Source organism: Megalopta genalis, chromosome 5, assembly GCF_051020955.1.
Source record: "Megalopta genalis isolate 19385.01 chromosome 5, iyMegGena1_principal, whole genome shotgun sequence".
Lineage (NCBI taxonomy): Eukaryota > Metazoa > Arthropoda > Insecta > Hymenoptera > Halictidae > Megalopta > Megalopta genalis.
This window is the reverse complement of record NC_135017.1, coordinates 14,043,700-14,070,200: the sequence shown is the minus strand read 5'-3', so window position 1 is coordinate 14,070,200 and position 26,501 is coordinate 14,043,700. Positions and strand designations below refer to the sequence as shown.

At 47.4% G+C, this 26,501-nt stretch overlaps 1 protein-coding gene, 1 long non-coding RNA gene and 1 other non-coding gene across 5 annotated transcripts; 2 read left to right on the top strand and 1 right to left on the bottom strand.

Moving 5' to 3' along the window:
• Positions 1-2,640: 2,640 nt before the first annotated feature.
• Positions 2,641-2,712, bottom strand: TRNAD-GUC (transfer RNA aspartic acid (anticodon GUC)). Its single transcript has one exon. It is a non-coding gene; the product is annotated as a tRNA-Asp (tRNA).
• An 8,319-nt stretch (positions 2,713-11,031) lies between these two features.
• On the top strand, positions 11,032-22,492 carry LOC117226981 (uncharacterized). The gene is made up of 3 exons (XR_004491956.2): positions 11,032-11,258; positions 21,883-22,038; positions 22,339-22,492. It is a non-coding gene; the product is annotated as an uncharacterized LOC117226981 (long non-coding RNA).
• Positions 22,493-22,628: 136 nt separating this feature from the next.
• Positions 22,629-26,474, top strand: Rpn13 (regulatory particle non-ATPase 13). Of its 3 annotated transcripts, XM_033481839.2 has the most exons (6): positions 22,629-22,970; positions 23,075-23,191; positions 23,406-23,757; positions 23,813-23,958; positions 25,350-25,786; positions 25,922-26,474. In XM_033481839.2, exons 1-5 carry the CDS (start codon positions 22,770-22,772, stop codon positions 25,740-25,742), a joined length of 1,209 nt encoding a protein of 402 aa, XP_033337730.1. In that variant the 5' UTR covers positions 22,629-22,769; the 3' UTR covers positions 25,743-25,786; positions 25,922-26,474. The 3 variants fall into 3 exon arrangements, with proteins under 3 accessions (XP_033337730.1, XP_033337729.1, XP_033337731.1); XM_033481838.2 differs by lacking the exon at positions 25,922-26,474 and having other exon boundaries at positions 25,350-25,846; XM_033481840.2 differs by lacking the exon at positions 25,922-26,474 and having other exon boundaries at positions 22,631-22,970; positions 25,518-25,846.
• The last annotated feature ends 27 nt before the right edge of the window (positions 26,475-26,501 follow it).

Genomic DNA, 26,501 nt, shown 5'->3' with positions numbered 1-26,501 from the left:
CCCGATAATCCCGGCTTATCTATTTCCAGATCTGCGGCAGAGCCAAGGGCAGACGCGGGGCTCGCTGGGTGTCGCTGGGTCTAACGCGCGTTTCGTCGTCCCTGGCGCTGTTATCTGCCAGGCCAGATACCTACATACATACATCCGCGCATACATACGTACACACAGGCTTCTTCTCACGCGTCTGCCAGTCCCGGAAGAACGGCCTTCAGGGAATTGACCTCAGCGAAACGGCCGCTCCTGGGGGAAGAAAACACTAATTACGAGAGCGAACCGTCGCTTGCATATTTACCATAACATATCCACTGGATCCCCGGACTGGTAACCCGTTTTTAGCCGCGAAAGATCGTCACGGCCCGGAGAGACCCGCGTATCGCGACGCTACGGAGGAAAAGCAACAGTGCCATTCAAATCGAAGAGAATAAGCTCCGTATAGGAGGGAGGGGGAAATTGGCTGACTTGTTGCGTGTGCAGGAGCAGTCGCCCCACCCCCCCACAACGCTGTCGATCGGCCACGGTGAAACCGTGTTATATTGTAGACGAACGTGTCCGTTATCAGATACGATCGATAATCCGCGTAACTTGTCTGACTCGCTCCTTCAGCGATAAGTCGCAGATAATAATGGGAAAATGCACTGCTAATTGCGCGGTTCGTTCCCTCGAGCCGTAATTCGAAACAAAACAGAAGCAATTATTGCGCGGCGAATTCTTTATGGTCTCGCGAACACCGGCGCGACCTAATGGGCTGGAAAGACGGATTAATTAGAGGATGCAGTTTCTGACACGTGCAGCGGCTCCGGGACGCCGGCCGAGGGGAGGTCGAACGGCGTCCAGGAAACAGGGAACGAGAAGGGAAACGGGGAGAGGGAGGATGTTTCGTGGAATGTCGCGTCCTCTCGGCCGAACAACAGTCGGAACTCCGATCGAGCACGGTCTTCGAAGTCTTCTGGCCTAACTGGTTGCCTGGCTGGTCGGTCAGTCGCTTGCCTTTACCGGCTTCTGCGCGCTATAGTGCGTCGAGGATCGCCGTTTCCTACCATAAATCCCGCTATCGTACCTGCATCTGTCATAATTCCTGTGTTTCGAATCTTATCGCCGGTTGTGGCACCGAAGTCACGCGTCCCCCTCTCCCTCTCTTTGGGGCCGGTAGAGAGACAAGGCTGGGTTTAACCACGAGAATTTCAATTTGAGAGCGCCGTTCACCACGCCCGACGTCGTTCGGCCCGATGAAAATCAAGAACGGGCTGGAAAAATCTAGTTTAATTGCGAGAATCTCGATCGAAAGTCCCGTTGGCCTCTTTAACGTCGCGTGCCGAATACGCGGCGTTCTTCCTCCCTTGCAGGACATATACCGGGAGCATGCTTCGCAAATTCTGACCCACTATGAATGAAGAAATTCAAGGCATTCCCTGTTCCGCCGGAATGTTCTTATGAAGTGGTTAAAGTCGGGCTCGTGTTGCGTCGCCGTGTTGAAAATCCTCCGGACGCTGTTCTTTTTAGTTTCGTCGCTCGATGAAGTCCGCCGATTTCAATTAATCTCGCGACCGTGTGTCATCATTTTTTTTTTTGCTGAAATTGGGGAACACGCGGGAATTAATGTAATTGTTTATCCAGCGTGTACGGGCGACCGACTATAGGTTTCGAGAGGACCACGTGGCAACCGCAGGTGGAATGGATTTCTGTGCACCTGCTGACCGTCCCTCTTCAGGGAATTCCGTGGCCGGAGTTAGGCTACTTCGAGTGGGTGAGCACACAACGATTCGTCAGTATTTACCTTCTCGTTCGAGAAAAGTCCATTATTGGAAATAAGCGACGCCTGTTGCAACGGATGTCGTATTGTTTTTTTCTGTTTTACAATAAAATAAAAGTTAGCCTAACAACGGCTAACGATACGAATGTGTTTCGTGCCGGTTACAGAATTTAGTGGACACTGTCCTTGCATTTTTCTTTTCCTATATTTCTCCGTTCGCAAGCCCGGCGTCGATTATTTCGCGGCTATCATCCATGAGTCATCGCGCGAAGCCGATACTTGTTGTATTTACGAGAAACTCCGATACGATACGTCGAATTACTGGCGAATTTCACGGCTTTATCGTCGAACGAGTTCCACGAAGGGGAATACTTCAGCGTCACAATGCATACGTGCGTCACGTGGCCAGCTTTGTTTGTACACAGGGTGTCGTAATAATCGCGCGATACCGACGCCACTAATTGCAGTCGTCAATATCGGAAAAGCCGTATCGTTTATTCAAAAGTGCTTTCGATAGATTCATAAAACTCGACGAACCGCGTGAACCGTGCCGTGGAAGATCTTCGAAACGTTCGTTTACGTCTACGATGACGATACTGCGAAGAACGACTATGTTCTGCAGTAGACCGTCACTTCTACGACGACAGATGGCCAATTTATGGCACCCTCAAGTATCGACGCAGCTTTCTCTTGCTGGAACCTTCGACAGCGGAAATGCTAAAAGGCTATTTCTTTGTTACGTTTTTCGACGAATTTAGTTAGATCGATTTACGTTTCGGCGCTATTCTTTTTCGACACCGAGCGACAACTAAACTAAACTAATTGTCTGCACCTGTCAATGCTACGTTTCCCGATTATTAATGCAAGTAAAAAAATTCAAAAATAAATTCCTCCCCGACGGGGAATCGAACCCCGGTCTTCCGCGTGACAGGCGGAGATACTGACCACTATACTATCGAGGATTTTATAATATGTGTGTTTTTCGTTTTCGTAGATATTCAGCACGAATTTCATTTGTTTTATTGCGTTGTTGTTTTCTTATTACGAGCGTCCAAATCGCTCGTATTTCAATTGTCAAGAGTTTTAAACACGTACGTCTACTTGAGACTATTTTAAAGTACGAGCAGAACTATCGTAGTGACGTGTGTTAACATAAACAGACACTCGAGAGCCGTGCAGCCGTGTTCAGCATTCTAAAAAGAATGTATAAAGAGACAATTATTGCAGGGAATATAAATTCTATTAACGACGTTGATAATATGAATAATATAATATGCTAGTTAAACATCCGTTAGATAAACCCGACGAGGTTAAATTTATGTTGGAATATAATTCAATTGAAATCTGAGGAACTTAGTAGCGAAGATCTCAGAAGTTCTATTTCCATAGTGACACTGCTTTCAGTGCTCCACATCTCCTAACAAGATAATTGTACAGAGAAGTGACAGTGACAGTTAATCATTTGAGCACCGAAGTCCCCGATGATCATTCTGAAACGTTAATTAAGCTAACCCCTTATAGTCACCCTTTCATGGAATCCGCGAAGATATCCAGCTTTAGCTAATTTTATGCAGAAGATCGATGGTTGATAATTCGATCAGCATTTCGAATAGCCTGCCTTCTTAAGGTCTCACCCCTTAATCTCATCCCTGTCGCCTGCTTACGATAACGATCGTGGAAATATCAATTTTTCACGAGATTTATTAGAAAATCATGGGATAAAATATGTTCCGCGTGGTCACGGAATCAACGTCCAAGAATTTCCGACACCGTTTGGCCACGAGATCAATTTCTCAGGGGCGGAATTCTCCGAGGGTCCTTCCCCAAGAACAATGGGCGCACCTTTACCCTCGGACTCGGGCTACGAAATTTGGCGAAAAGCACGACCCACCGTGGCGAAAAAATTTCCACGAGCTTATTTGTCAGAGGCTCCGTCCCGTTCTTCCCTTTCCGGGAGCCGGTTCTCACCCTAAGTCCTGTTAAACCCCTGAGAGACCTGGCAGTACGTACCTCGCCCCAGTACGATACCATCGACATCCTCGTTTTTCCTGGCAATTTACGGCCCTTTTGTCTCAAGGATCTACCCCGGGCAACCCTCCGGTGTTAGATACTGCAACCTGCAACCTAACCTAACCTCCCAGTCTTCGTAACCTGGGAAAAATGAAAATCTCCACGGATTCCGTGGAGAAACTTTGCTGAAAAACGTACATTATTGTCGTGTAAATTGTCCCGACGATCAGTTTGGTCGGTAGACAATACAGATATCGGTAAACAATAACACACCCTGTTTCACCCAATGAGGAAAATCTGACTTACGCCGCTGTTTATCTCGATAAATTGCGTACTTTTCAGCGAGCCGTTCGCCCGCGTAGATACATATATTCGCGAAAAGTGAATCTGCTCGAATAATAATAATAATAATAATAATAATAATAACAATAATAATCTGTGTAATAAGAGCGTAACATTGTAGAATCTTAATCGAGCGATCTGTCGATGAAAAAACAGCCGATTGGAGGAGGACGAATCGTATCGACCCATAGGTAGATTGGTCGTCCAATCTCCCTTATCTTATTTGCAGGTGACTTTGTCGAATTACGATGAGTCATCGAGCTTCTTGCCGAGATTCGTGATTCGATAACGCCGGCAAACAACGGCCACGGTTGTTTAAAACGTGTACGGCCGACGGGAGTTCAGTTTCGTTCCTTTCGTGAACGTTTGAAAAAATCGTGCCAACGGTAGACACGGCGTTGTTTATAGGGGTCGGCAGGGTCACGTGACGCCTCCTCGCCACCCTCGGCCGCCATCTTTCCTTTTCCCATCCACGGCGAGAAAGAGAGAGGACCCTCTTTGCCTGGCCGCTTCGCAGATGGTCCGACCAAGACAAAGACCCCCGTAAGGCTGCAGCTGCACTCGACGGTGTCCGAAAAAACGTCGTTTTTCCTGGAACTACCTGGCTGGCAGACGAGCATGAGACAGTCGGGCCCCTTTGCCGATGATCCGCCTGCGCCGGGCTACTGACAATTTTGCAAAAGTTCTTCCACTTTTCGACGTCGCGCACGCGGTCCTCCGGCAGAATAGAAGCAACAAAACAAACAAACCAAGCCGGACGCGATAATTGCTATCGCGTTACCGTCGCCATTTTATCGCCGGCACGTGGGTGCAATTGTTTTCCATTCGCTGGCTTTCTTCGGCCGCGGCGGATGTTGTGCAAAAATTGCCGCATAACGCATGCATATGTATACGCGAGTGATTAATGCTTATTGGACCGACGTGTTGCCCAAGAGCGACTTCAGTTTCCAGTTAACGCGAAACCCTCCGCGCGGGTCGAACGGCCGATTTATGTTTCAAATTACACGCGTTCCCGCCCAAAATTCGAAGCCATGGTGCAATGTTCGTCGCGCGCGCGAGGAAGAGAGAAAGAGAGAGAGAGAGAGAGAGAGAGAGAGAGAGAGAGACGGCGAAGGAGGTCGGAGGGAGAAAGGCAGATGAGGTAAGGTGAAAGACGAGATTGGTTCGGCCGTCCAACGAGTAAAAAGCATGAATGGACGCCATCACGGCGCCGTACATTATCTTGCCTCCTTGTCTCTTTATTATTATTCTCTTGGCTCCCTTTATCATGGCCGTTCTCCGTCCCGCAGCCGCGGCGCTCCCATAGCTCGCTCCTCGTCCGGTTCGGTTTCCCGCTCCCTCGGATCATGCTGCCAGGTTATCTCGTTGTCTTTTGCTCTCTTTCACTCCACCTTCCCACCCCCCACTCCGGCCGGTTTCTGTGTCCGAACCTGTTGTTCTTTCGCTCCGATACCTTGTTCGCGGCGGAGGGAGATCAGGTTCACTGGGTACTGACAAGATCATGTAACCTGCCTCCGCAGGATTGGACCGGGGACCTGTTGATACTCTCTAAACCCGGCCGCTGCCATTGCCTAACCCCTTTCCCGGCCAATTTTATCGCCGCGCCGTGCGCGCCGTTCCAGCGGTCTATGGGGCGGATCGTACAATTCAGTCGCCTAGACGAGCAGGCTAAATCTTAGGTTTCGCGGGTTTCTCGCGATACCAAATCCTCGAGGACAATTACGGGAAGGTTTAACAGGACACCGTGAATAATGTAAAAATCCTACGGAACTCGTCCGACGGTTTTTCTTTCGTCGAACGCATCCTGCGCCGTTTCAGCGGTCTATGGGGCGGATCGTACAATTCAGTCGCCTAGACGAGCAGACTAAATCTTAGGTTTCGCGGGTTTCTCGCGATACAAAATCCTCGAGGACAATTACGGGAAGGTTTAACAGGACGCCGTGAATAATGTAAAAATCCTGCGGAACTCGTCCGATGGTTTTTCTTTCGTCGAACGCATCCTGCGCCGTTTCAGCGGTCTATGGGGCGGATCGTACAATTCAGTCGCCTAGACGAGCAGGCTAAATCTTAGGTTTCGCGGGTTTCTCGCGATACCAAATCCTCGAGGACAATTACGGGAAGGTTTAACAGGACGCCGTGAATAATGTAAAAATCCTGCAGAACTTGTCCGACGGTTTCTTCTTTGGACGAACGCATCCCGCGCCGCGTATGCATCGGGCAGCGCGCGTTGGATACATCAATGGGGCTGCGGCGCGTCCTCCGCGTTTGGAATTACGAGTGCCGGATGATGACTTAACTTCAACTAGACTTCCTCAGACTGGTCTCGTACCGGTCGCCGATCCAGTCTGCTCACCAAACATGGTGATTCATTGTGGAAACTGCGGAGCGCACGCCGCTACGGCGAATATGAAGAATATTATTGTGCTCGAATAAAATGGAATTTTCGTTGACGGAACGACAAAAGCGCGCAAGCATCGAAACTTGTTTTACATAACAGGCGAAGTCGCGATTACAAATCAACGACTCGCGATTAATGCCGCGATTTTCTTCCGCGATTAATGCCGCAATTTTTCAGCTGCCCGATCCTGACAACGGTCGATCGGCGGCGATAGTTATCATCGTCGCGCTGAGATCCGTGAGGTAATCGTTTTGCCTTGAAGCCGCGCTAACGGTTCGCCGGCGTTTACGGCCGCGTAATGCCACGGAACGCGTCCTGCACGGCGGTAATAAATAGTTTAATTGTTAAAGAAAATTATATAAAGAGCACACCGGACCGGTGGCACCGTCAACCGGAATCCTCGGGGCCCGTCCCCGACCCTCTCCAAGATTCCCGATTCCTCGAAGGCTTCCTTTTTTTTTTAATTGCGGTTCACGCAGCTGTGCGCGGAAAACGAATTGCCGGCGATGATTGGCCGGGCAGGTGAGGAGAAAACAATCTTGCTTTATGCTCGTAAATATAGGCGGGGCCCGTAAATATCGGCGGATCCGCCGAAATCAAATCGAAGCGGAAAGGGATGGAATACGCCATTGGTAGGCCCCCCCACTCCGCCCGCGTGGTCCCACATTACGTGAACATAAAAGGCAGGGAGACCATCTCTCTGACACATTGACACAGCCACGGAGGAACTGCTCTGCACGGGATCCTCTTTTTTTCCTTAGCATTTCGTCCCCGCCGTTCGTCATTTCCGTTCGGCCACGATCGCTGTACCTGTTATCCGAGCATCGCCGCCCTTCTCGCGAAAAACGACCGCCGCTGCGTCGGGGCTGCTCGCCCTCGCGAATTCTGACCTCTATTTGCACGATCCGATAACTGAACCGTCACTTTTTCTAGTCTCGAAAGCTAGATATTTAATTAAATATTATTACATAATAATGTCATTAGTTAAATATAATTTAGGTAAATACTATTGTATAATGATATTATTAGATAAATATAATTTAGTTAAATATTATAATATAATAATATTATTAGATAAATATAATTTAGGCAAATATTATTATATAATGATATTATCACAGTGAAATATGATTTACCTAAATATTATTTTATTAACTTAAATATTTCTAGAAATTTAACCCAAGATATTTATATGATCTATTGCGGCCGTTCTAAGAAATATTCGCACAAATTCCTCCGAGTACAAGAATGCAGGCTATCGTTCATAAAATATTAATAATATAATATTATTATTAATATAATACATTACTATATTTCGGGATGCGACACGACAATTTCCAGCGATGCCTCGGTCGCCGCTGCTCGGGTGAACGATTCTAACCGAACCAAAATAATCGCGCGACAATGTTGCAAACATCGTCGAAATGAATGGAAGATTCAGCGCGTAGAGCTCCTCTGACCGAGAGTTGCAGGAGCAGAGATTTGCCAGAAGGAGGGGGTAAAAAAAAAGGCGACGACGCGGTTTTGGGAGGAGCGAGGCTGGCGCATCGTATTGGTCCCCGACTGGTCCCCGAGAGCCGGCACCGGAGTCCCATGACTTTCTTTTAGCATTATCAACGTTTCAAGAGGAACTGGATCGGCGCGGCAGCGGAATATCAAGGAGTTTCTTGGTAGGCAATCGAAGGATGCCAGCGGCGCAAGAACGTTTGAATGGGGAACCAGTATTCCGAGCTGCGGTCTCCTTCGGGACCGGGAGCACACGGGGCACCCTGCCCCTCAGGGTTTCAAGGAAGCGGGGCCGGTCGTTTGGAAACCCGTGGGTCGCCGCCTGTTGAATGGAGGCGAAGCGAGGCGAGCAAGGCGAGCGCGGCGAGCGAGCTCTCGAAGCGAGGCGAAACACGAGAGAAGAGAGAGAATCCCTTTGCTCTATTTCGCTCTCCACGGCCGCACTCTTTCTCTCGTTTCAGGTGCGGCGGACGCGTGCGATTCATGCGGCACGCATGCCTTTCCCGTTCGACGTCCTCCGTTCTTTCTTTTCCTCTCCGCGCCCGACGAAGCCCTCCGCTAATCAGCCGCGCATTTTTCCGCCGATCCAAGCAGCTAGAACGGTCGGCCGTCAGGCCGACGATTTTTAATCGACGCTGCGCGCGTATTTTCATCGCGAAACGTTTCCGTCGAAAAACGACGGGGAAAATCGTCGGAACGTAGGACAGTTTCCCAACGAACGTCGCCGCGACGCGGCACCCAAGAACGCGCCTCTCTACACCTAATATATTAAGATTCCGCTCGTTTTGCTACGAAAAAAGACTATCCCCGATATTCGGCCGAAAGAAAGAGCGTCAAAGCACCGACAGAAGACGGCAAAGCGGCCGTGTTTCCCCCGCGTCCCCGTTCAGGGGCATTCTTTTCGCAGAATCCTCTCCGGATTGCACGATTTTGTCTCCATGAATTACCGAACGGAATTCCTGAGCAAATGGTGACGCGCGGGGAATATCTTGCTTCTTCTCCCCGCTATCCCCCCCAAGAAAGGAGTCCGTTTTACTTTCGATTTGCTCGTCGGCGATCGCCTTTGCGCGGATTCCGTCGACCGGCCCGGGAATTCCTATAATTTCCACGAAACATGGAAGAACCACGGCCGTGGGGACCGCGCGTGTCCACGCTGTGTTTCTCGCCCGGCGAGCGTTGTTATTCGTTATCGGTGTCGTTTGTTAATTGTTAAGGAGGATCTCTCTGTCTCTCCTTTTTCTCTCTTTCTCTCTCTCTCTCTCTCTTTCTCTCTCTCTCTGTCGAAGTCAATCCGCCGTGGAATGTCGTTACTTCCAGGTGAGAAATCGCACGAAGGTTGACGCGCTATCACTTCCTGCCTACGTGGCCTGCCACCGCCGGCAACCGTCTTGGTAACGTTCACGTGTTGCAACGATCGCTATCGGACCGTTAGCTATTCATGTATTCAATCGCAGCATCTACTACACCGCGTTAGACACCATCGATTCTCCGTCGGATCGAACAACGAGATTCTCGTGGCCGCTGCAAGGAAATATTATTGCCGCAGGGCAAATTGAACCGCGCCGACTAATTCCCGCGCTCGACGACAGAGGGCCGACGGAGACGACGCCTTTCTCGCAGCTACCGCGACCGACCGCGTTTATTTTTAACCGTTTGCACTCGGATAACGACACCGAAGCACCACTGGATAATTGCTGCATAATTTTTTAAAGTAACTTTTGCACGATTAAATTGGTTTATATTTGAACAGTTGTTAAAATAGTAAGTACCGTGCTATGGCGGATAAGTTTCATTTCGTGCGCATGTAATACAAAAATAATACAAAATCGAAATACTGTACGTTCGAGACAATAGCTTAGTTTTAAGGTTAAAATAACCTATAGTTATTAACCTATTTATGTTAAAAGATCAGTAGTTCAGGAGATATTTTAATTTTAATGTTGTTAGGAAATCGTCACTTATAGTATTATTTAATTAATATATTAATTATATTTTTATTATGTAATTTCATATATATTTTTATAATTTTTGTGCTTGTATATATAATATTGCATAATATATTATAATGTAATTAATTGTATATTAATTATATCAATATATTAATATATTAATTATTATTCAGAAACGAATTTACCTCGTACGATCGTAAAATCGAAAGTGCGACGATAAAAAAAAACAACCCGCGTCCGAGACAGGGACGAGACGACGCCGAATTTATTCGAGCGAAGATCGAATAAACAGAGGAAGTTAGGCTGGACGTGCTCGCATTAATTCAGATTTCAAGACTCGCCGAAAATCGGCAGGCCGTTTGACAGCGCGTCGAGGGTCGCGGGAAATTCGGTGCGATTACAGTAATGTCTCCCATACTGACGCTCAGATTGTGCACAAAAATGGACAATTTTGGGAAGAGGAGACACGATTGTTCGAGCCTTGCAGCTCGTTTTTATAATCGTTGACAATTCGTGACTATAAAAACAAACCGCAAAGCTCGAATAATCGCATCTCCGCTTCTCCCAAGTTGTCCATTTTCGTGCGCAATCTCAGCGTCAATTAGAGAGACATTACTGTATACCTCGGCGATCGTCGAGATCGTCGGAAAAGCAGAGTTCGCTCCGACGCCGACGTACGGGGAAATCCTGCGAGAAGTCCGTCGTGTCCCGACGTACACGTGAAAACGTAGAAAATAAAAATATCCCCGAGAAATGGAGGCGGGCCGGGGGAAAGGTGGCCGCGAGGGAACGCGTGGGCGGACCGGTTTTCCGAGAAACGCCCGGTGAATTCGGCTGAGTTGGAGCCAGAGCGAACCGCGACGGAAAAAAATGGGCCACCGCTCCAAATTTGTAAGTCCCGCTTCCGGGCGGTTGAACCAGCCGCTCCCAAAATAAGGCTCGCGAGAATCAGGGAATTCCACTCCCACGCTCTTTCGGCGGCGAGCTGCCGCGCGCGAGTGTGTGGCACTCTGCCAGACCCCGGCTTCGAAATCTCTGCTTTCGTTTGTCTTGCCCTTATTTCGCGTTTCGTTCACGCCGCTTTCCCGCGACCGTGTCCGACCGAGCCGAGAATCCCGGCGACTCGCGAATCTCCGAGGAATTTTCCGGAGGCGGACGCGTGGACCTCGCGGAATCACGAGCTGGCCGGATCGAGAAATATCGAAGGATGAATCGAAGAATCAAATGTCGGAATTTGAACCGGAAGTGACGATCGCGAACGACGATGTGGTCCGATCGGGATGACGCGAGAGCGAGGATCCAGGTAACAGAGGGAATACAGTAATGTCTCCCTAACTGACGTAATAATCGTATCTACTCTCCCCAAATTGTCCATTTTTGTGCAGAATCTGAGCGTCAATTAGAGAGACTTGTCGTTTCCAATTCCAAGATTCCCTAAACGACTCGCTTCTACTTTGTCCCACATAAATAGTTTCCCGCGTGCTGTGTCTTCGAAAAATTTTCTTAACGAAAATGAATTATGCACGAAAAAAGTAGAGATTTCAGGCTTTAAAATGAGTTAAGTTTCGTTGCTCTACGATTTTTATTCACGAAGTTACGGTATTCTGAATATCGTCGATGTTTCGGACGTTCGAAATTTCGTGCAAGGTCTTGAACGAGGTTTCCCACCCACTGTGTCGCAAATCAATTTTATTAAAGAAATTGGCGGACGTCCTTCGAAAGTAGACACTTCGGGCTTTAAAATGAGTCGAGTTCCAAGGTGGTACGATTTCGTAGCTCGATTTTATAGTTGTTGACAATCGATAACCATAAAAAACGAGCCAAATGTTCGAACAATCGTATCTCTTCTTCCAAAAATTGTCCATATTCGTAGACCATCCGAGCGTCAATTAGAGAAACATTACTGTACCTGTTTATGCATCAGAATTAATTCCGTAGCCTTCCAAATAGGTCACGTCGAAAGTAGCACAATAAATTCTCTCAAATTGTCCCTCAGCTCGCACACAAGAATGTACAGTAACGTCTCCCTAACTGACGCTCAGATTGTCTCCCCAACTGACGTTCAGATTGCGCACGAAAATGGACAATTTGGGAGGAGGAGATACGATTATTCGAGCCTTGCATAACCTTGACATAATCCTGACAATTCGTAACTATAAAAACAAACCGCAAGGCTCGAATAATCGTATCTCCTCTTCCCGAATTGTCCATTTCCGTGGACAATTCGAGCGTCGATTAGAGAGACATTACTGTACCGTCGCGATTTCCCGCGAGTGCTTGGCCTGCGCTCAACTGACGTTAATCTTTGTTTACCTCGTATCGAGCGCGTCCACCAAAATATTTTTCCAGGTCTATTTTCGCGGTCTATTTCGTCCGCGGTTATATCGGTCGCGCGCGGCCCCGCGGATTCCGCCAGGAATCCGAAAGAAATCGCGGCGAACTTTAGCCGCGCGAGTGACTTCATTAGCCGGCGACCGGGCTCTTCGGGGAAGAGGCGCATCATCGCGCGCATATAATTCTTGTAATTTCGCGTCTTTCACATTCTATCGCGATTGATCACGAGCACCGCGCCCACGGTTGCGTCACGCGTTTCCCTTGTCTTTCGCGCGTTGAAAGGAAAAAAAGAAACAAAGAAGAGAGAAGAAGCCGCGCGATGTATCCAGCCGCCACCGGATCGTTAACGACCGAGATCCTTGTTCGAACGTCATTATTTCCCGAAGCGCCGTTTGTTACACCTCGAGTTGGCACACGATCGTTCGCGCACTCCGGTTTCGATTTATGCTCGCGGTGTGCACGCCAGGAAACCGGGTACGCAACGTTTACCGTATTAAAAGACGTCGGATATTTGGCAGACCGACAGCCGCGCGCGCGCAATCGCCGCATTAGACCATATCAGTGCGTGCACTCCGTTTCTACGAATCGAAGCCCTAGAACGCCGCGCCGGATGTATTATTACGACAGCCGAGGAAAGGAAAATCTTCCGTCGCTTCTTGGTGTACGTCCGGCCACGTGGAACGACACGGCGAATCGATTCGTGGCTTCTCTCGTTTCCTCGACGACGACTCGTCGCGCCGATCCCGTTCGAGGATCCGCGTCGCCGAAGGAGCCCCCCTAACGCGCCAGGAACCCCCTAATTAACAGCCGCATTCTCTCCCCCAATGATTTTCGTGGACGCGCAAGGCCTTTTGTTGCCCACGCGGCCCGTGACAACATTTTGGCCGGCGTCCAAATCACGATTTCGCTCACGCATCACCCAGAAATCCTGTCCTCGGCGTCTATTTTAATCGACCTACAGAGATATCGATTAATCATTCTCAATTCCGAGCCGCACGGATCGTTAAATACCCGAGGGAAATGAATGGCCGTGATTTTATCCTATCGATCGATAGATCGCTTTTAAATTCCGACGATTTCAAGCCTTTTTGTTACTCTGTCGTCGTTATTCCGTCACTGTTGTTCCGTATTCGATTTTCATATTTTATTTATTTATTTACCCCGGTCCCCGGATTGACCATGGGCGTGGCTACAGGCAGAATCCATCTCTCCGATTGGCCGGGGTGGGGCCAGCCGACGAAGGGGCGGCGTCAGCCGCTCCGAGAAGGCGGAGCTTAGGCCTCGGCGCCTTTTTGTTATTCCGTCGTCGTTATTCCGTCACTGTTATTATTTATTGTATTTCCGTCACTATTTATCCGGTCTCCGGATTGATCATAGGCGTGGCCACAGGCAGAATTCAACTCTCCGATTGGCCGGGGCGGGGCCAGCCGACGAAGGGGCGGCGTCAGCCGCTCCGAGAAGGCGGGGCTTAGGCCTCGGCGTCCGGTGCAGTGACATAAAAACATAGAGCGCGTTTTGGAAAACGATTTTGCCATCGTGTTCTCCTCCGCTACGCGCAGGAAAGTCATTCGCGCCGCTGTCACGTGTCGCTTTGTACAGAAGGAATTGAAAACGGCTGGCCGAAAGCCCCGAGAAGTCAACGGCCAAAACTCGGAATCGATGTCAGAACGCCGGCAGAGGCGGGAACGGTGGATAAAAAAAAATGAAGGGGAGCAACGGGAGAAAAGGAGAAGCAAGAAAGGACGAGCACGGTGTTCTCGAGGAGGATGTTCCTGGAACTGCTCCGGCGTTGTGGCCCTCTTCAGGCTCGACTTCACGGTTCAGTTAACTTTCTGCCAGCTCTTATTACGGGCCTGACGCTTTATCGGTCTCGTTTATGGCAGCTTTACCTCGAACCTCCTGCAACTGTTCCTCTTCCCTCGCCCTTCCGCCTTTACCTTCTTTTTACGGCACTGCTTGGCGGTTTAGGGCAGCCAGCCCCCGCGCGATCCCGTCGTTCCTCTTTTTGATTATCCACCGTTAATCTGCCCCCGCGAGATATAAATGCGGCCGTGTTAAAAAATTTCATTCACCGTCGAACGATACTTGTATCGAAAAAATCGCAGTCGTCGCGACGAAATCGACGCTTCGTCGGGAAATCGTTCTTGTTACGACGAAATTGTGCTCTGTCGGGAAAATCCTTGTTATTCGAATAAAATTCTGCCGGATATTCAAATTCGGGAGCTCGCAGAAATCCGCGAAAATATATTCGGTGAAATCGATGAGATATTATTTTCGTTGCGCGCGGTGCTCGGAGCACTGTGCAGCTCGCGCGCGCACGCGGACCCAAACGCCGTGATATCAGGTTCACCGCGAGCCCTGTAATTTCTATATGGCAAGCGCCACGGCGCGCAACCCGCAAATTATCATTTCTGTAGTTACAATTAGGCGCGGCGCATCGCGGAAGGCATGGAAGCAGGTGTTCCGCGATTCCGAGGCAACGGTGAATTAATGCGAGGCCGTTGAGCTGCGGGAAAAATGCTGGCTCGCGGCGTCGATCCCCGGTTCGATACCGCCAAACCAACCGATTCTGCACAGCGGATTCATCGTTTCTCCCGAAATCGAGAAACGGCAAAAATAATTCGCGAAATTCGCGGCTCGAAATTTTTGTCGCGGAAAGTTGCAGCGGGACGAGCGCGGACCGTTTCTGCGGTGGTAATACGGACGATTGCGCGCTCGGACAGGCGGTTAGAAGAAAACGTGCGAGTTATTTTCACCGTTACAACACAGATAAGGACCCATCGACTGCTTTAAATCTGTCAGGTCCGAAGGAAAACAGGTTCTTGGGTTCGCTATGTCGCTGGTAAATTGCACATTCTATTTAAATCATGCTGCGCGGACCTATCCGGTAACTACCTTGCCTGGAATGCGCTGAGGTTGTTCTATTCCCCTCCCCACTCCGCTCCCATCCGGCAAAATTATTTCATACTTTCGTCTCATTCAGTAAATATCTCTCCCGGTATAACTGTCCACAACGAGCTGACACGCTCTAATTGCGTCAGAGAAATTCCGTGAACTTTTTATTAGCGGGCTGAAATATCTACATATACATACGTATACGTACATATATGTATACATACAAGGTGTCCCAAAAATGTCTCGCAATCCGGAAACGGCGGGTTCCTCGGATCATTTGAAGCAGTTTCTTCCTTTACGAAAATGTTCTCCGAGGCACCGTTAACGAGTTATCAACGAAAATAAGAATCGACCAATAAGAATCGAGCGCGGCTGACGCGAGGCGGCCCAGCCAACCAGCGCGCGAAGCCCAGTTCCGCTCGTTGGCTCGGTCGCCTCGCGCCAGCCGAGTTCGCCTCTCATTGGTCACTGTTTTTCGTTGATAACTCGTTAACGGTGCCTCGGGGAACATTTTTGTAAAGGAAGAAGTTGCTTCGAACGACCCGAGGAAGCCGCCACTTTCGAATTGCGAGACATTTTTGGTACACCCTGTACGTATACGTCATTTGAAAAAAATTCGACTGATTTGCTCGGATCCCGTGGACCGTCGTCGTTTGCCAACGGATCCGGAGATCAACGTTACCCGTTCGCCGTCCTGGCGCGGCTCGTAACGTCTCGAATTCCGTACGGGCAGGAAACCGAAAGCCGCTTCGATTCTAATTGAACGAGAGTTTTCTGGCAGATTGATGGGGGATCGTGTGTGCTCGGCGAAACGGGCAGCTCGCGACGGGCTATAGGGCGACTCCTCGCAGCCGCATCGGGATGAATCGCCGCGGCGCGGCGTGGTTCGAGGTCGAGCCGACTGAAACCGAGTCCCTGCAGACGGAACGTCACGGAAATAGTATAGACTGCGTCGACAGCCGTTCGTCGAGATATTACGCAAGCGATCGCTCAGACTGGGGTTCGGTTCAGGTGTACGTGGGGATTCCTTGTGGCGCCGGTCGTCTGGCGCGCTCTATTCACGCTCACATGCCAGCGGCTGCGAGCGAGCGAGCGCGCGCCCGCGCGCCTCCACGACGAAAGACGCGGGATCTGGCACACGAGAGGCCTCCTACTGCATCCGGGGCATTCGTCGGGCATGCACAGCTTGCCATCGAGCGTGTGCGTCTATTAGTGCGATGCCATTCGCGAACTGCGTCGAAGAAACTCGACCACGAGGGGGGGGGGGGGGGACGTTAATGTTATTGCCGCCATTGTCCTCGAAACTTGACGGTTTCGATTTTAGAGGTGGCGGACACTGACAAACACTTCGATAGAAGAGCGTTTACCTTGGATTTTCTGCGCGGAGAGCCTTCGGTGGGCGTGGCTTCGATTATTCTGATAGTCCAGAGTGGTTCAGTTGGAGAGCCACTCCTTCTGGACTGCCTCAATGGGCGTGGTTACGGTGTCCCTCCCTGTAGACTGCCCCAGTGGGCGTGTTTACGATGTCTCGCTCCCTCTGGACTGCCTCAATAGGCGCGACGTCGCATGCTCTACCCCCTCTAAATTGTCTCAATAGGCGTGATTACATTGCCCCACCCATCTAGACTGCCTTAGTGAGCGTATTCACGTCAACTTACTTCCTTTAGACAGCCTCAATAGGCGTGGTTTAGCTGCTCCACTCCCTCCAAATTGCCTGAACGGGCGTAGTTACGTCGCTCCTCCCAGTGGACCGCTTCAATGGGCGTGGCTACGTTGCTCCTTCCTCCGAACGGTCCCAACGAGCCTGGCTGCAACGTGATCCGAGGGGCGTGTAGAATACATTCAGTGGGCGCGGCCAAGTGAGACGTACACGTCTATCCTCGAGCGAGACATTTCCAGCGTCGTCGACGGTTTTTCCGGGCGCTGGTTGTACACATCGTCGTTACACGGTTGCAATGAGTTTATCGCCGGGCCAACTGACGCACGGCCATAAATTACGCTCGTAAAACCGTAGCAGGTCTCGCCGGGCGAGCTTAAAGCCGCTCTGCGGCGTCGAGTCGGCCACCCTGGAATTGGGTTTCGCTGTGCGTGCGAGCCTAACCGGAAGTCGGGGCTCGACTTCCGACGGTCGAAGGAGCACCGCCGGCTTTTTATCCGTGGCGTTCCGCGCGCGGGTCGTCCGATCGAGCTGCATCGATCGCGGGCCGCCGCCGCGTCCTTCTCCCGCGCGAACTTAAACGTCGCTCGAATACATCCACGGTACAGCTGATCTCGCCGTTCCGCCGCGAGTCATTACGCCGGAAGGAGGGACCCGCGAATCCTTGGCCGGGCTGCAGCCCCTAAAAATTTTATGCAGTTCGACGTGATTAGGCGAAGGGACGGTAAAGGCCCTTTACGATCGAGCGAACCGTGCTTCGCGCTCGCATTTAATTAGCGCCTCGGCCCGGCGTCGTTTCTTCGATGATCCGGTGTGCTCCGGGTATTTAGCATCGCGATAGTAAACTCGCGGTAGCGGCCTGCTAATAATTCCTCTACGCCAATGGAAACATTCTTGTACGCACGACGATGCGAACGAAATACAGTAATGTCTCCCGTACTGACGCTCAGATTGTCCACCAAAAATGGACAATTTGGAGATACGATTATTCGAAGCCTTGCGGCTCGTTTTTCTAATTGTGGACAATTTATAACTATAAAAATAAACCGCAAGGCTCTCGAATAATCGTATCTCCTCTTCCCGAATTGTCCATTTATGTGCAGTATCTGAGGCGTCAGTTAGGGAGACATTACTGTACCGCGTTTTCGGTCGACCGTCCACGCCGGGGCGATTGAACAAGGATTTTCCGAACGGCGCCTATGCGCGAGCAATGTGCACGCAGCTGGTCGAACATTGTTGCTGTCGTTTGAGATGCTGCGTCGCGTTATCCCGCCCTAATGCAACGCCGCAAGGAGGGTCGCGGAGCCGTTGGGGCAACGGCGGACTGAACGCTGTTGCTCGCGCGCCGCGTACATATTTCCCTACTTTCGTTGCACATTTTATTTATCCCGTCGCGCGCGAAACGCGCATAAATAAATTGATTCGTTCGCGCGTCCAGAAGGGAGGAGTCTGAACATTTTCGACGACGTCGTGTCTCTCCCTCGCGGTCTTTAAACCCGCGGCCGCACACATAACCGCTGTACGAGATCAATGCACCCTTACGTTTTACGAGAACCGCGTTACGTAGTCGTCTCTGTGTGCGCGCGCGCGCGCGCGTGCAACGCCGAATACGGGCGCAGGGCGAGCGCGGACGCCTCGCAGAGAAAAAAGGTACTGCAAGCTCGTTTTTATGGGCTTGCCTTGGAACTATTGTTGTTACACCGCATCCATAAAATACGCTTCGTTCGTAACGTCGATTACGTGTCGTCGATTAAACTAAATAGAATTTGTGAGTGATTATCGAATCGTGGAGAATCGTGACAAGGGTTGCGGAATACAGTAATGTCTCCCTAATTGACGCTCGGATTGTGCAGAAAAATGGACAATTTGGGAAGAGGGGATACGACTATTCGAGCCTTGCGGCTCGTTTTTATAATTGTTGACTAGGCTCGAATAATCGTATCTCCTCTTCCCAAATTGTCCATTTTTGTGCAGAATCTGAGCGTCAATTGGAGAGACTTGTCGTTTCCAATTCCAAGATTCCCTAAACGACTCGTTTCTACTTTGTCCCATATAAATAGTTTCCCGCGTGCTGTGTCTTCGAAAAATTTTCTTAACGAAAGTGAATTATACACGAAAAAAGTAGAGATTTCAGGCTTTAAAATGAGTTAAGTTTCGTTGCTCTACGATTTTTATTCACGAAGTTACGGTATTCTGAATATCGTCGATGTTTCGAAGGTTCGAAATTTCGTGCACGGTCTTGAACGAGGTTTCCCACCCACTGTGTCGCAAATCAATTTTATTAAAGAAATTGGCGGACGTCCTCCGAAAGTAGACACTTCGGGCTTTAAAATGAGTCGAGTTCCAAGGTGGTACGATTTCGTAGCTCGTTTTTATAGTTGTTGACAATCGATAACCATAAAAAACGAGCCAGAGGCTCGAACAATCGTGTCTCCTCTTCCAAAAATTGTCCATTTTCGTGGACCATCCGAGCGTCGATTAGAGAGACATTGCTGTACGTCGGATGGTCGGCAACGAATCGACGCGAGAAATGAGACGAGAGAGCGAGGAAGGGTTTCTCCGTGGGTATCGTCATCAAAGTCTCCGGCGCTCCTCCAGGGTGCGTTAACCCCAAGGACACAGCCCCGTTATCCCTAGGACCATCTTCGCAGAGGGGCCATAGAGCGGCGGTTCAAGGAGCCGCTCTCAAAAGGTCAAAAGTTCGTCCTCTTCGCGTGGCCCCTCTAAAGCATCATCGAGAGTGGCCCGCGCTCCTGTCGCCTGGCAACGCTCGGTTCGACCAGAGGACGAAGATAAAACGGGGTATGGGGGAAAAAGAAAAAGAAAAAGTAAAAGGTAAAGAGAGAGGAGAGGAGAGAAACGAGGGCCGATCTTAGAGCTCCCGCACCCTTCGTTCGGCTTTATTTCTGCACGCCACTCGACTCATTGCCGTGCGCTAGGCGCCACCTTAATTGGACCGAGCAATCGTCGAGTTTCCCTCCTTTCTTTGAAGGGTGCCAGTCTTGTGTCCTGACAAACCACCCTCTCGCCCTCTCTCCCCCGCCTTTGAAAACTCTCCTCGCCTCCTCCGCGAAAGGCCCTTTTTCATCCTTCGAGCCCCTTCAACTTTCGGACGCCCCTGCGGAACGCGGAAACTCGCAGTTGTTTCCGCAACGGATGCGTCGGGGGAAATGTTGTCTGTGTCTCGAAGCTGAACACGTGTATCCGAAAGAGACTCCACCAAAAGCATATCCGTTTCAAATATTCCCGTGCATGCAGACTTTTTTCGGCACGCCTCGGGCCCCGGGCAACGAGCGCGAGATTAGGTCCGCGAAGTCTCGTTTTCTATTTCAGCATTAGCACGACGATCTCGGCGCAAGCTTTTCCAATGGTGCTCCAGCGGCCGGCAGCGTGAAACGGCCTTTAACTTCTACCGTCCCGGGCATAAAAGCCGAATATCCTTACTCGCAATACATTCTAATACCGCTATTCTACTCCGGGGGAAACTTTATACGGACACACGGACAGGCCGCGCACACGGCCGCCGCGCGATACTCCTCGGCATTCTACCGGGCGCGGCGCAAGCTTTTACGATTTACGTGCCACGCTCCCGCACTTTACCTGCACACACTGTACCGAACGTTATGCCCTCGTAACTTCTGCCGGGCGTGTTGATTGTGCCAGGCGAAAGGGGGACAGTTCGGTGCCCGTCGAAATCTGAGAGGACTCGCCCCTTTACGTATCGACTGTTCCAGTCCGTGAATCGTAGAATCGTCGTTGCTAATTGCGAGGAGCTTCACGGCAGAGTTATTCGAGATATTTGTAATAACGTTTCATTTTTATTCTTGGCATTGTTCTAGGTTGACCGTTTCGAGTACGAAGTCCACTTCTTGCGATCTATACCGCCCAGGCTCGCCCCCGGGTCTCGCTATCCACCCTCTATTCTGTTCCCAAGCACCGCCAGGCATCGTCAGCCTTTGTGGCCGAAGCCTGCGCGTTGCCGTTCTCTCCGGCGAAATTCGCATGAGCTCCTGATAGGTTACCCGCCTGTTCCTTTTCTTCGTTCAACGGCGCCCACTGAGAAATATATATATATATGCAGTTCGAACGTGACCTATATAAATTGGATCGTCGGGAAGTAGATATCCTGTGACTTAATTATCCGTTTCGATGAATAGATCGGTTTCGTTCGAGCCGCGGAAACATTAGTAAAGATAATTATTTTCTGCAACGACCGGCGCCCACGCCACTGGCGGTGTATGAAAATTGCGTGAATCCGTTCCGGCGAACGTTGCTTCTGTTATTTATTACTTTCTGTATTCTCGACAGCTGCTAAACAAACATTCGAACTGTCGTCGATTTTTGGTTTATCTAATTTTTTGTATGTACGATATCAAATAACAATTTGGATTATTTTTGTATTTTTGTAATTTTCTTGCCAAGACAACGTTCTAAATTGTGTTTTTTTACATTGAAAAAAAATTGATCTTTTCTGGCCGGCCTTTTGTCAAAAAAAACTGTGCATTAAGGGGTTAAACATTTTCGAACCGTTCTCCTATCGAGCAGTATGCACCTTGGAAATGGAATTCGCCACGACGATGAACCTCCACCGAGCTTACTATCCTGTGAAACGGGCGCGTATTTCAGTATTACTCTCTCTTCGTCGGGGGTGTTCCACAAACACCGTTCCTGCGCCGGTCGGAAGGTTTCCGCGAACCTCGAACACGCTCCTGGCCGCCTGGTACTGCAATCCCGGGTTTTCGAGCAGATTGACAGTTTTTTTTTCGCTGACGGTCTTGCCAATATCTCGACAGACGGATTTTCTAATATTCCCGATAACGTCTGGGGGGGTTCTAAGGCATGGGAAATTACTCGAATTAATTGACAACAATGACACACTACCATTCGTCCGTGAACGATTTCATTAAAATATGGAGGAGGTATGAATGCGCGGCATTGGCCGCATACGGACGTCGATGATCGTTCATTTAGATCGAGAAAATTCCTATTGTGTTCTTTTCTTGTTCATCAATCTTAGACGTCCGATGTTTTTCGTTTTTAGACGTCGATTGAACCCGATCGATGTGTCAAAAGCACTTTCATCGTCCTTCGTACGCCTACACGCAAACAGGAGTACATGCTGGGAATGGAGGAGCCCTGTGCGGCTGCGCCTATGCGCGCACGCAATTGACAACCCTCCCGACACTGCGGATCACGTGTACGTACGATGTAGCACGGAAAATAGCATTAAGTATTTGTTTAAAATGTTTTCCTGCTGCAGAAATCACACGCGTTTGCATGTATGTTATATGAACAAATAAATAATAATTTTTAAATTGTTATTATGCTGTCGCAATTATTTTCAAATCGCAATCTTCATATATGAAAGTATATGACGGTTTTTACATAAGACGCAATGTAAAATCTCGGCACGAATTTTCTGCTGCTTTTCACGAACAATTTTCTATCCTTAGTTTACTATTTTATGTCCTAATTTTGTTATAATTAATACTTTTAGGTGATCCTGCATAGAGCAGATATGGCGCCTCTATCGGAGGAACAGTGAAGCTCCGAACGATGTCCGTACAGCGCCAATTTGTCCAGTGGCAAAACGCTCAAACTGTTCGCCGAAAGCGACCGTTGGTAATTTTGGCTACCAGTTTGAGCGTTTTGCCACTGCACCAATTGGCGCTGTACGGACATCGAACGGAGCTTCGTTATTTCTCCGAAAGAGGCGCCACTGACCCTATCAAAAAAATCGCAATCGTTTATAAACTTCCGGCAGTCGTCGGCAGATGGCAGTCGAAATTCGAATATGAAACTGCGAATCTCCGGACACGCCATTTTGAAGTGCTCTGTCATCATCGCACGGTACAGGAAAAATTAACTGCCTATCGAGGTTTAATTATATTTATCAAAACGGAACACGTATAGTCAAAAAAATCAATCATGTCGGGAGCAGCGCTTTTTGGTAACAGTGCATCCCGTAGCAATTCAAAAAATCTGGTCGAATTCAAAGCTGGGAAAATGACTATGAAGGGAAAGATGGTTTATCCAGACACACGAAAGGGACAGCTTTACGTTTATCAATCTGATGATTCCTTGATGCATTTCTGTTGGAAAGACCGTACCACGGGTTTCGTTGAAGATGTAAGAATATTTTATATTTATATCCAATCTCTCTCCACCCGAACCGTCCGTTAACTCCATTCACGTTTATAATTATTAATGCAGTATTTATTCTGTTCCTACAGGATTTAATTATTTTTCCTGATGATTGTGAGTTTAAACATGTTCCCCAATGCAAAACTGGACGAGTATATCTATTAAAATTCAAATCAACCAACAAAAAATTTTTCGTTTGGCTTCAGGTAAGTTTCCGATCAGATTTGTCCTTCGAAGTAGTATAGTACATATATCCTAACCGAGAAGATTTTTTTATGCGACACCGAATAAGCCACATATTAAACTGGGACACTATAGATTATTTAATTAACCTATGATTATAATGTAGACACTTATCAATTTGTCAGTGCATTTAATTTCATTTAATGTGCACTTATTAATTATTATTTTACCTTATAGAGCCTGAAAACAGACAAAGATGAGGAACACTGTAGAAAGATCAATGAAGTCTTGAACAACCCGCCAACCCCAGGCTCTCAAAGGAGTGGCAACCCAAATGCAGAAGGAGATCTTCAAAATTTACTAAACAACATGTCTCAACAACAGTTAATTCAATTGTTCGGTGGAGTAGGTCAAATAGGAGGAATAAGCAATTTATTGGGTACAATGACAAGACCACAGGTTGTTCAGAGTGCCAGGGCTTCTACGACAACTGCAACCAGTGATAGTACAAGGAGCACTACTACAAGGCCTGCGGCAACTCAAATGATTTCTTCTCCTTCATCAACTTGTGATACACCCAAGCCAAATAGTGAGTAATCTGATACAAAAGTGAGATGTGTTGATTTATATGAATTTTTCTCTAGGTGAATGTAAACCTGCAGCAAAGACGCCTGCTCCATCAACACCGGGAACCACCGCTACCAGCGGCAACAACAAAATACAGCTTAGCGATCTTCAAAACTTCTTGTCCGATATTCCACCACCCGTTGGAGCCGAAATTGTTGTTCAGGTAATATCTTGTATTCTTTGAATTATTTATGTTTAGTATATATGATATTACTATGTGAATTCAGTTTGCACACTTGTTTTATTGTTACTGACAACTGATCACAGATGTAATTATTTTTTGGCTTTATTTATACTTTCAATTCTATTTATTCTTATTAACTCGGGTCAATTGATTGTGGAATTAAGTATACACTATTGTGACTTACTATGTCGTAATACAGTATTTAACATTGTTCTAATTAATACTAGAATGATTTATATATTCAGAATTAAAGCCTGAATAAAGCGAAAAAATTAGATTCTATAAACAATGAAGCATGAAATAGCTTATCGTCTTTGTCTTTGCTTTTCATCGCCAAATTGTACATATGTATATTGGAAATTTTGAAAATTTATATTGTTATAATTATTTTTATGAAATCCTAAATGTATTTGAAGAATGTTAAAAAATTATTTAAGCTTTAAGAATTTCATAGTATCTTTGTTGTTTTATTTTTGCATAAAGAAATATTGTTTTATTTAATGATACAATTTACTGTAATAATCTAATAATTTCTTTAGTACAGTGTATTGCCTTCTGTAGATATCATTATCAAGATTAGAATGTGTTCTTGATAGTATACATGGAATAACACTTAATCTTGTTGATTGCTATGACAGTCTTGTAATCTTCTCAAATAGGTGCATACGTACAGTTAATGATCATCTTTCTGGTTGACAAGTATAGTAAAGCGAAGCATAATATAGGCGAATATTTTGTACAATACTGTTTTAACATTCTTATTAACTTATATTTTATTCTTCTGTAGTAAGTATTTAAATATGTCTTCTAGTTTACTTAATTGCTTCTTATTTTTAGTTCAGAATAATCCTGAGAACTTTGCTAATAACACTAACAAATTTTAAGTGACTTTTATAAATTTTGATGTGCTGAATACAAGTTTATAATCCATTTCTTTTTACTACGCTCAATTTTTGCGAAATTTAATCCAATATTCATCACTGTAAAATTAAATATTATATTTTTCGCGTGAACTATACTTCAATGCATCAAAACTTAGAAAAATCACCAAAAATTCATCAAAATAACATATTGGTTACAAGAACGCTTCAAAATTTCATCATTGTAATATTCTGTGAATTTGTTTCATGTCCTAGAGCCTATGATACGATCTATATTACTAAAATTACACAGCATAGACTGTGGGGAATTATAATATCAATGTCATAAAACCAATGGACAGAGGCATGGTTTTATTCTCGTTTAATATATTTCTACGCATTAACTTTTCCTGGCTGTCGGAGACTCTAGCTCTGCTGGGCAGTTGGGGAAGTTCCTCTGGGATTGTCTGTTGTTTTCGGCCAGCTACAGCGCAGCTTATTGTCCGGCAGAGGGGCGTAGCAACCGAGTTGACCAATGCCATCCGTGCGGCGATCTCTGCTTCTGAAAGCCTGGAGCGTGAAATGAGACCGCACTTACCGCCAGGGGACCAACTGTGTACCACGCTATTGTCTCCCCAGTTCTCCCAGGCGCTATCAATGTTCTGGTCTGCTTTGCAGTCAGGCCAGGCGGGACCTGTCATCCAGCAATTCGGCTTGGGACCAGATGCTGTCAATGCTGCGGCCAGTGGCAATATCGAAGAGTTCGTCACTGCTCTCGAAACCGAAGCAAAGACAGGCCAAGAGCAAACACAGCAAGGACAGGAGGAGACTAGTGCTAAACAAGCTTCGCCAACAACTAGTCCCGATAAGAAAGACGATGACGAAGGAATGGCTTTAGAATAAGAAATTTATTGAGTCTGATTTCCATCTATATTTTCGTTTAGAAGGTATGGACAGTGTATTACATTATAATCCATTATGTATAATAAATATTTCTTCGAAAAATAGCATATTTTATTGGTATTTATGCTTAGTTTGATATTGTCCTATAAACATGTGCAATAAATAAGATTAACCTTCAGTTGCGGGGCACGAAAAACACTGTTGCTAGTGGTTGACACGATGAGAAGACTGTAAAGGACAGATCCAAGACTACAATGGTAATTTTTTGACGTATTGTATATAAGTATGATGAAATGTAACGTTTCGAACGAGAATATAGTCAATTCGTATCATTTATGTAGTAAATATACATATATGAATGATCTAAAACCAATAAAATTCAAAATGATAATAGTTTAATGATCAAGAAACTGATGGGAAGTATTTTTGTACCATATTGTACCATGATCGTGAATAATATAATAGGATGCAGGTAAAAGTATTTTTAATTTCATAAGAATTACATAGATATTTATTGTAAACAATGTGGTTGACATGTAACAAAATTTCTTTTTCTATTACCAGTAAATTTTCTGTACCAAATAAGAAAATTATAATATTGTCGAAAAGTATATCATTGTATTCAGGAGGGTCTGTAAGATCGTTTTATGTAAGAAATATTTGCGTGGATTTCATGGATTAAGCAATAACAAATGTTTAAAGTTGAAATAAAGCGTTTACAATTTTCGAGAATATATATTTCTTAAGTAGTGTACTGGT

Bases quoted from the DNA above. Each gene is read 5' to 3' on its own strand.
- Rpn13 (XM_033481839.2), top strand. From the start codon at position 22,770: ATGTCGGGAGCAGCGCTTTTTGGTAACAGTGCATCCCGTAGCAATTCA. The intron at 23,192-23,405 runs GTAAGTTTCCGA...TTTACCTTATAG, and splicing joins AATTTTTCGTTTGGCTTCAG to AGCCTGAAAACAGACAAAGA. The intron at 23,758-23,812 runs GTGAGTAATCTG...ATTTTTCTCTAG, and splicing joins TGATACACCCAAGCCAAATA to GTGAATGTAAACCTGCAGCA.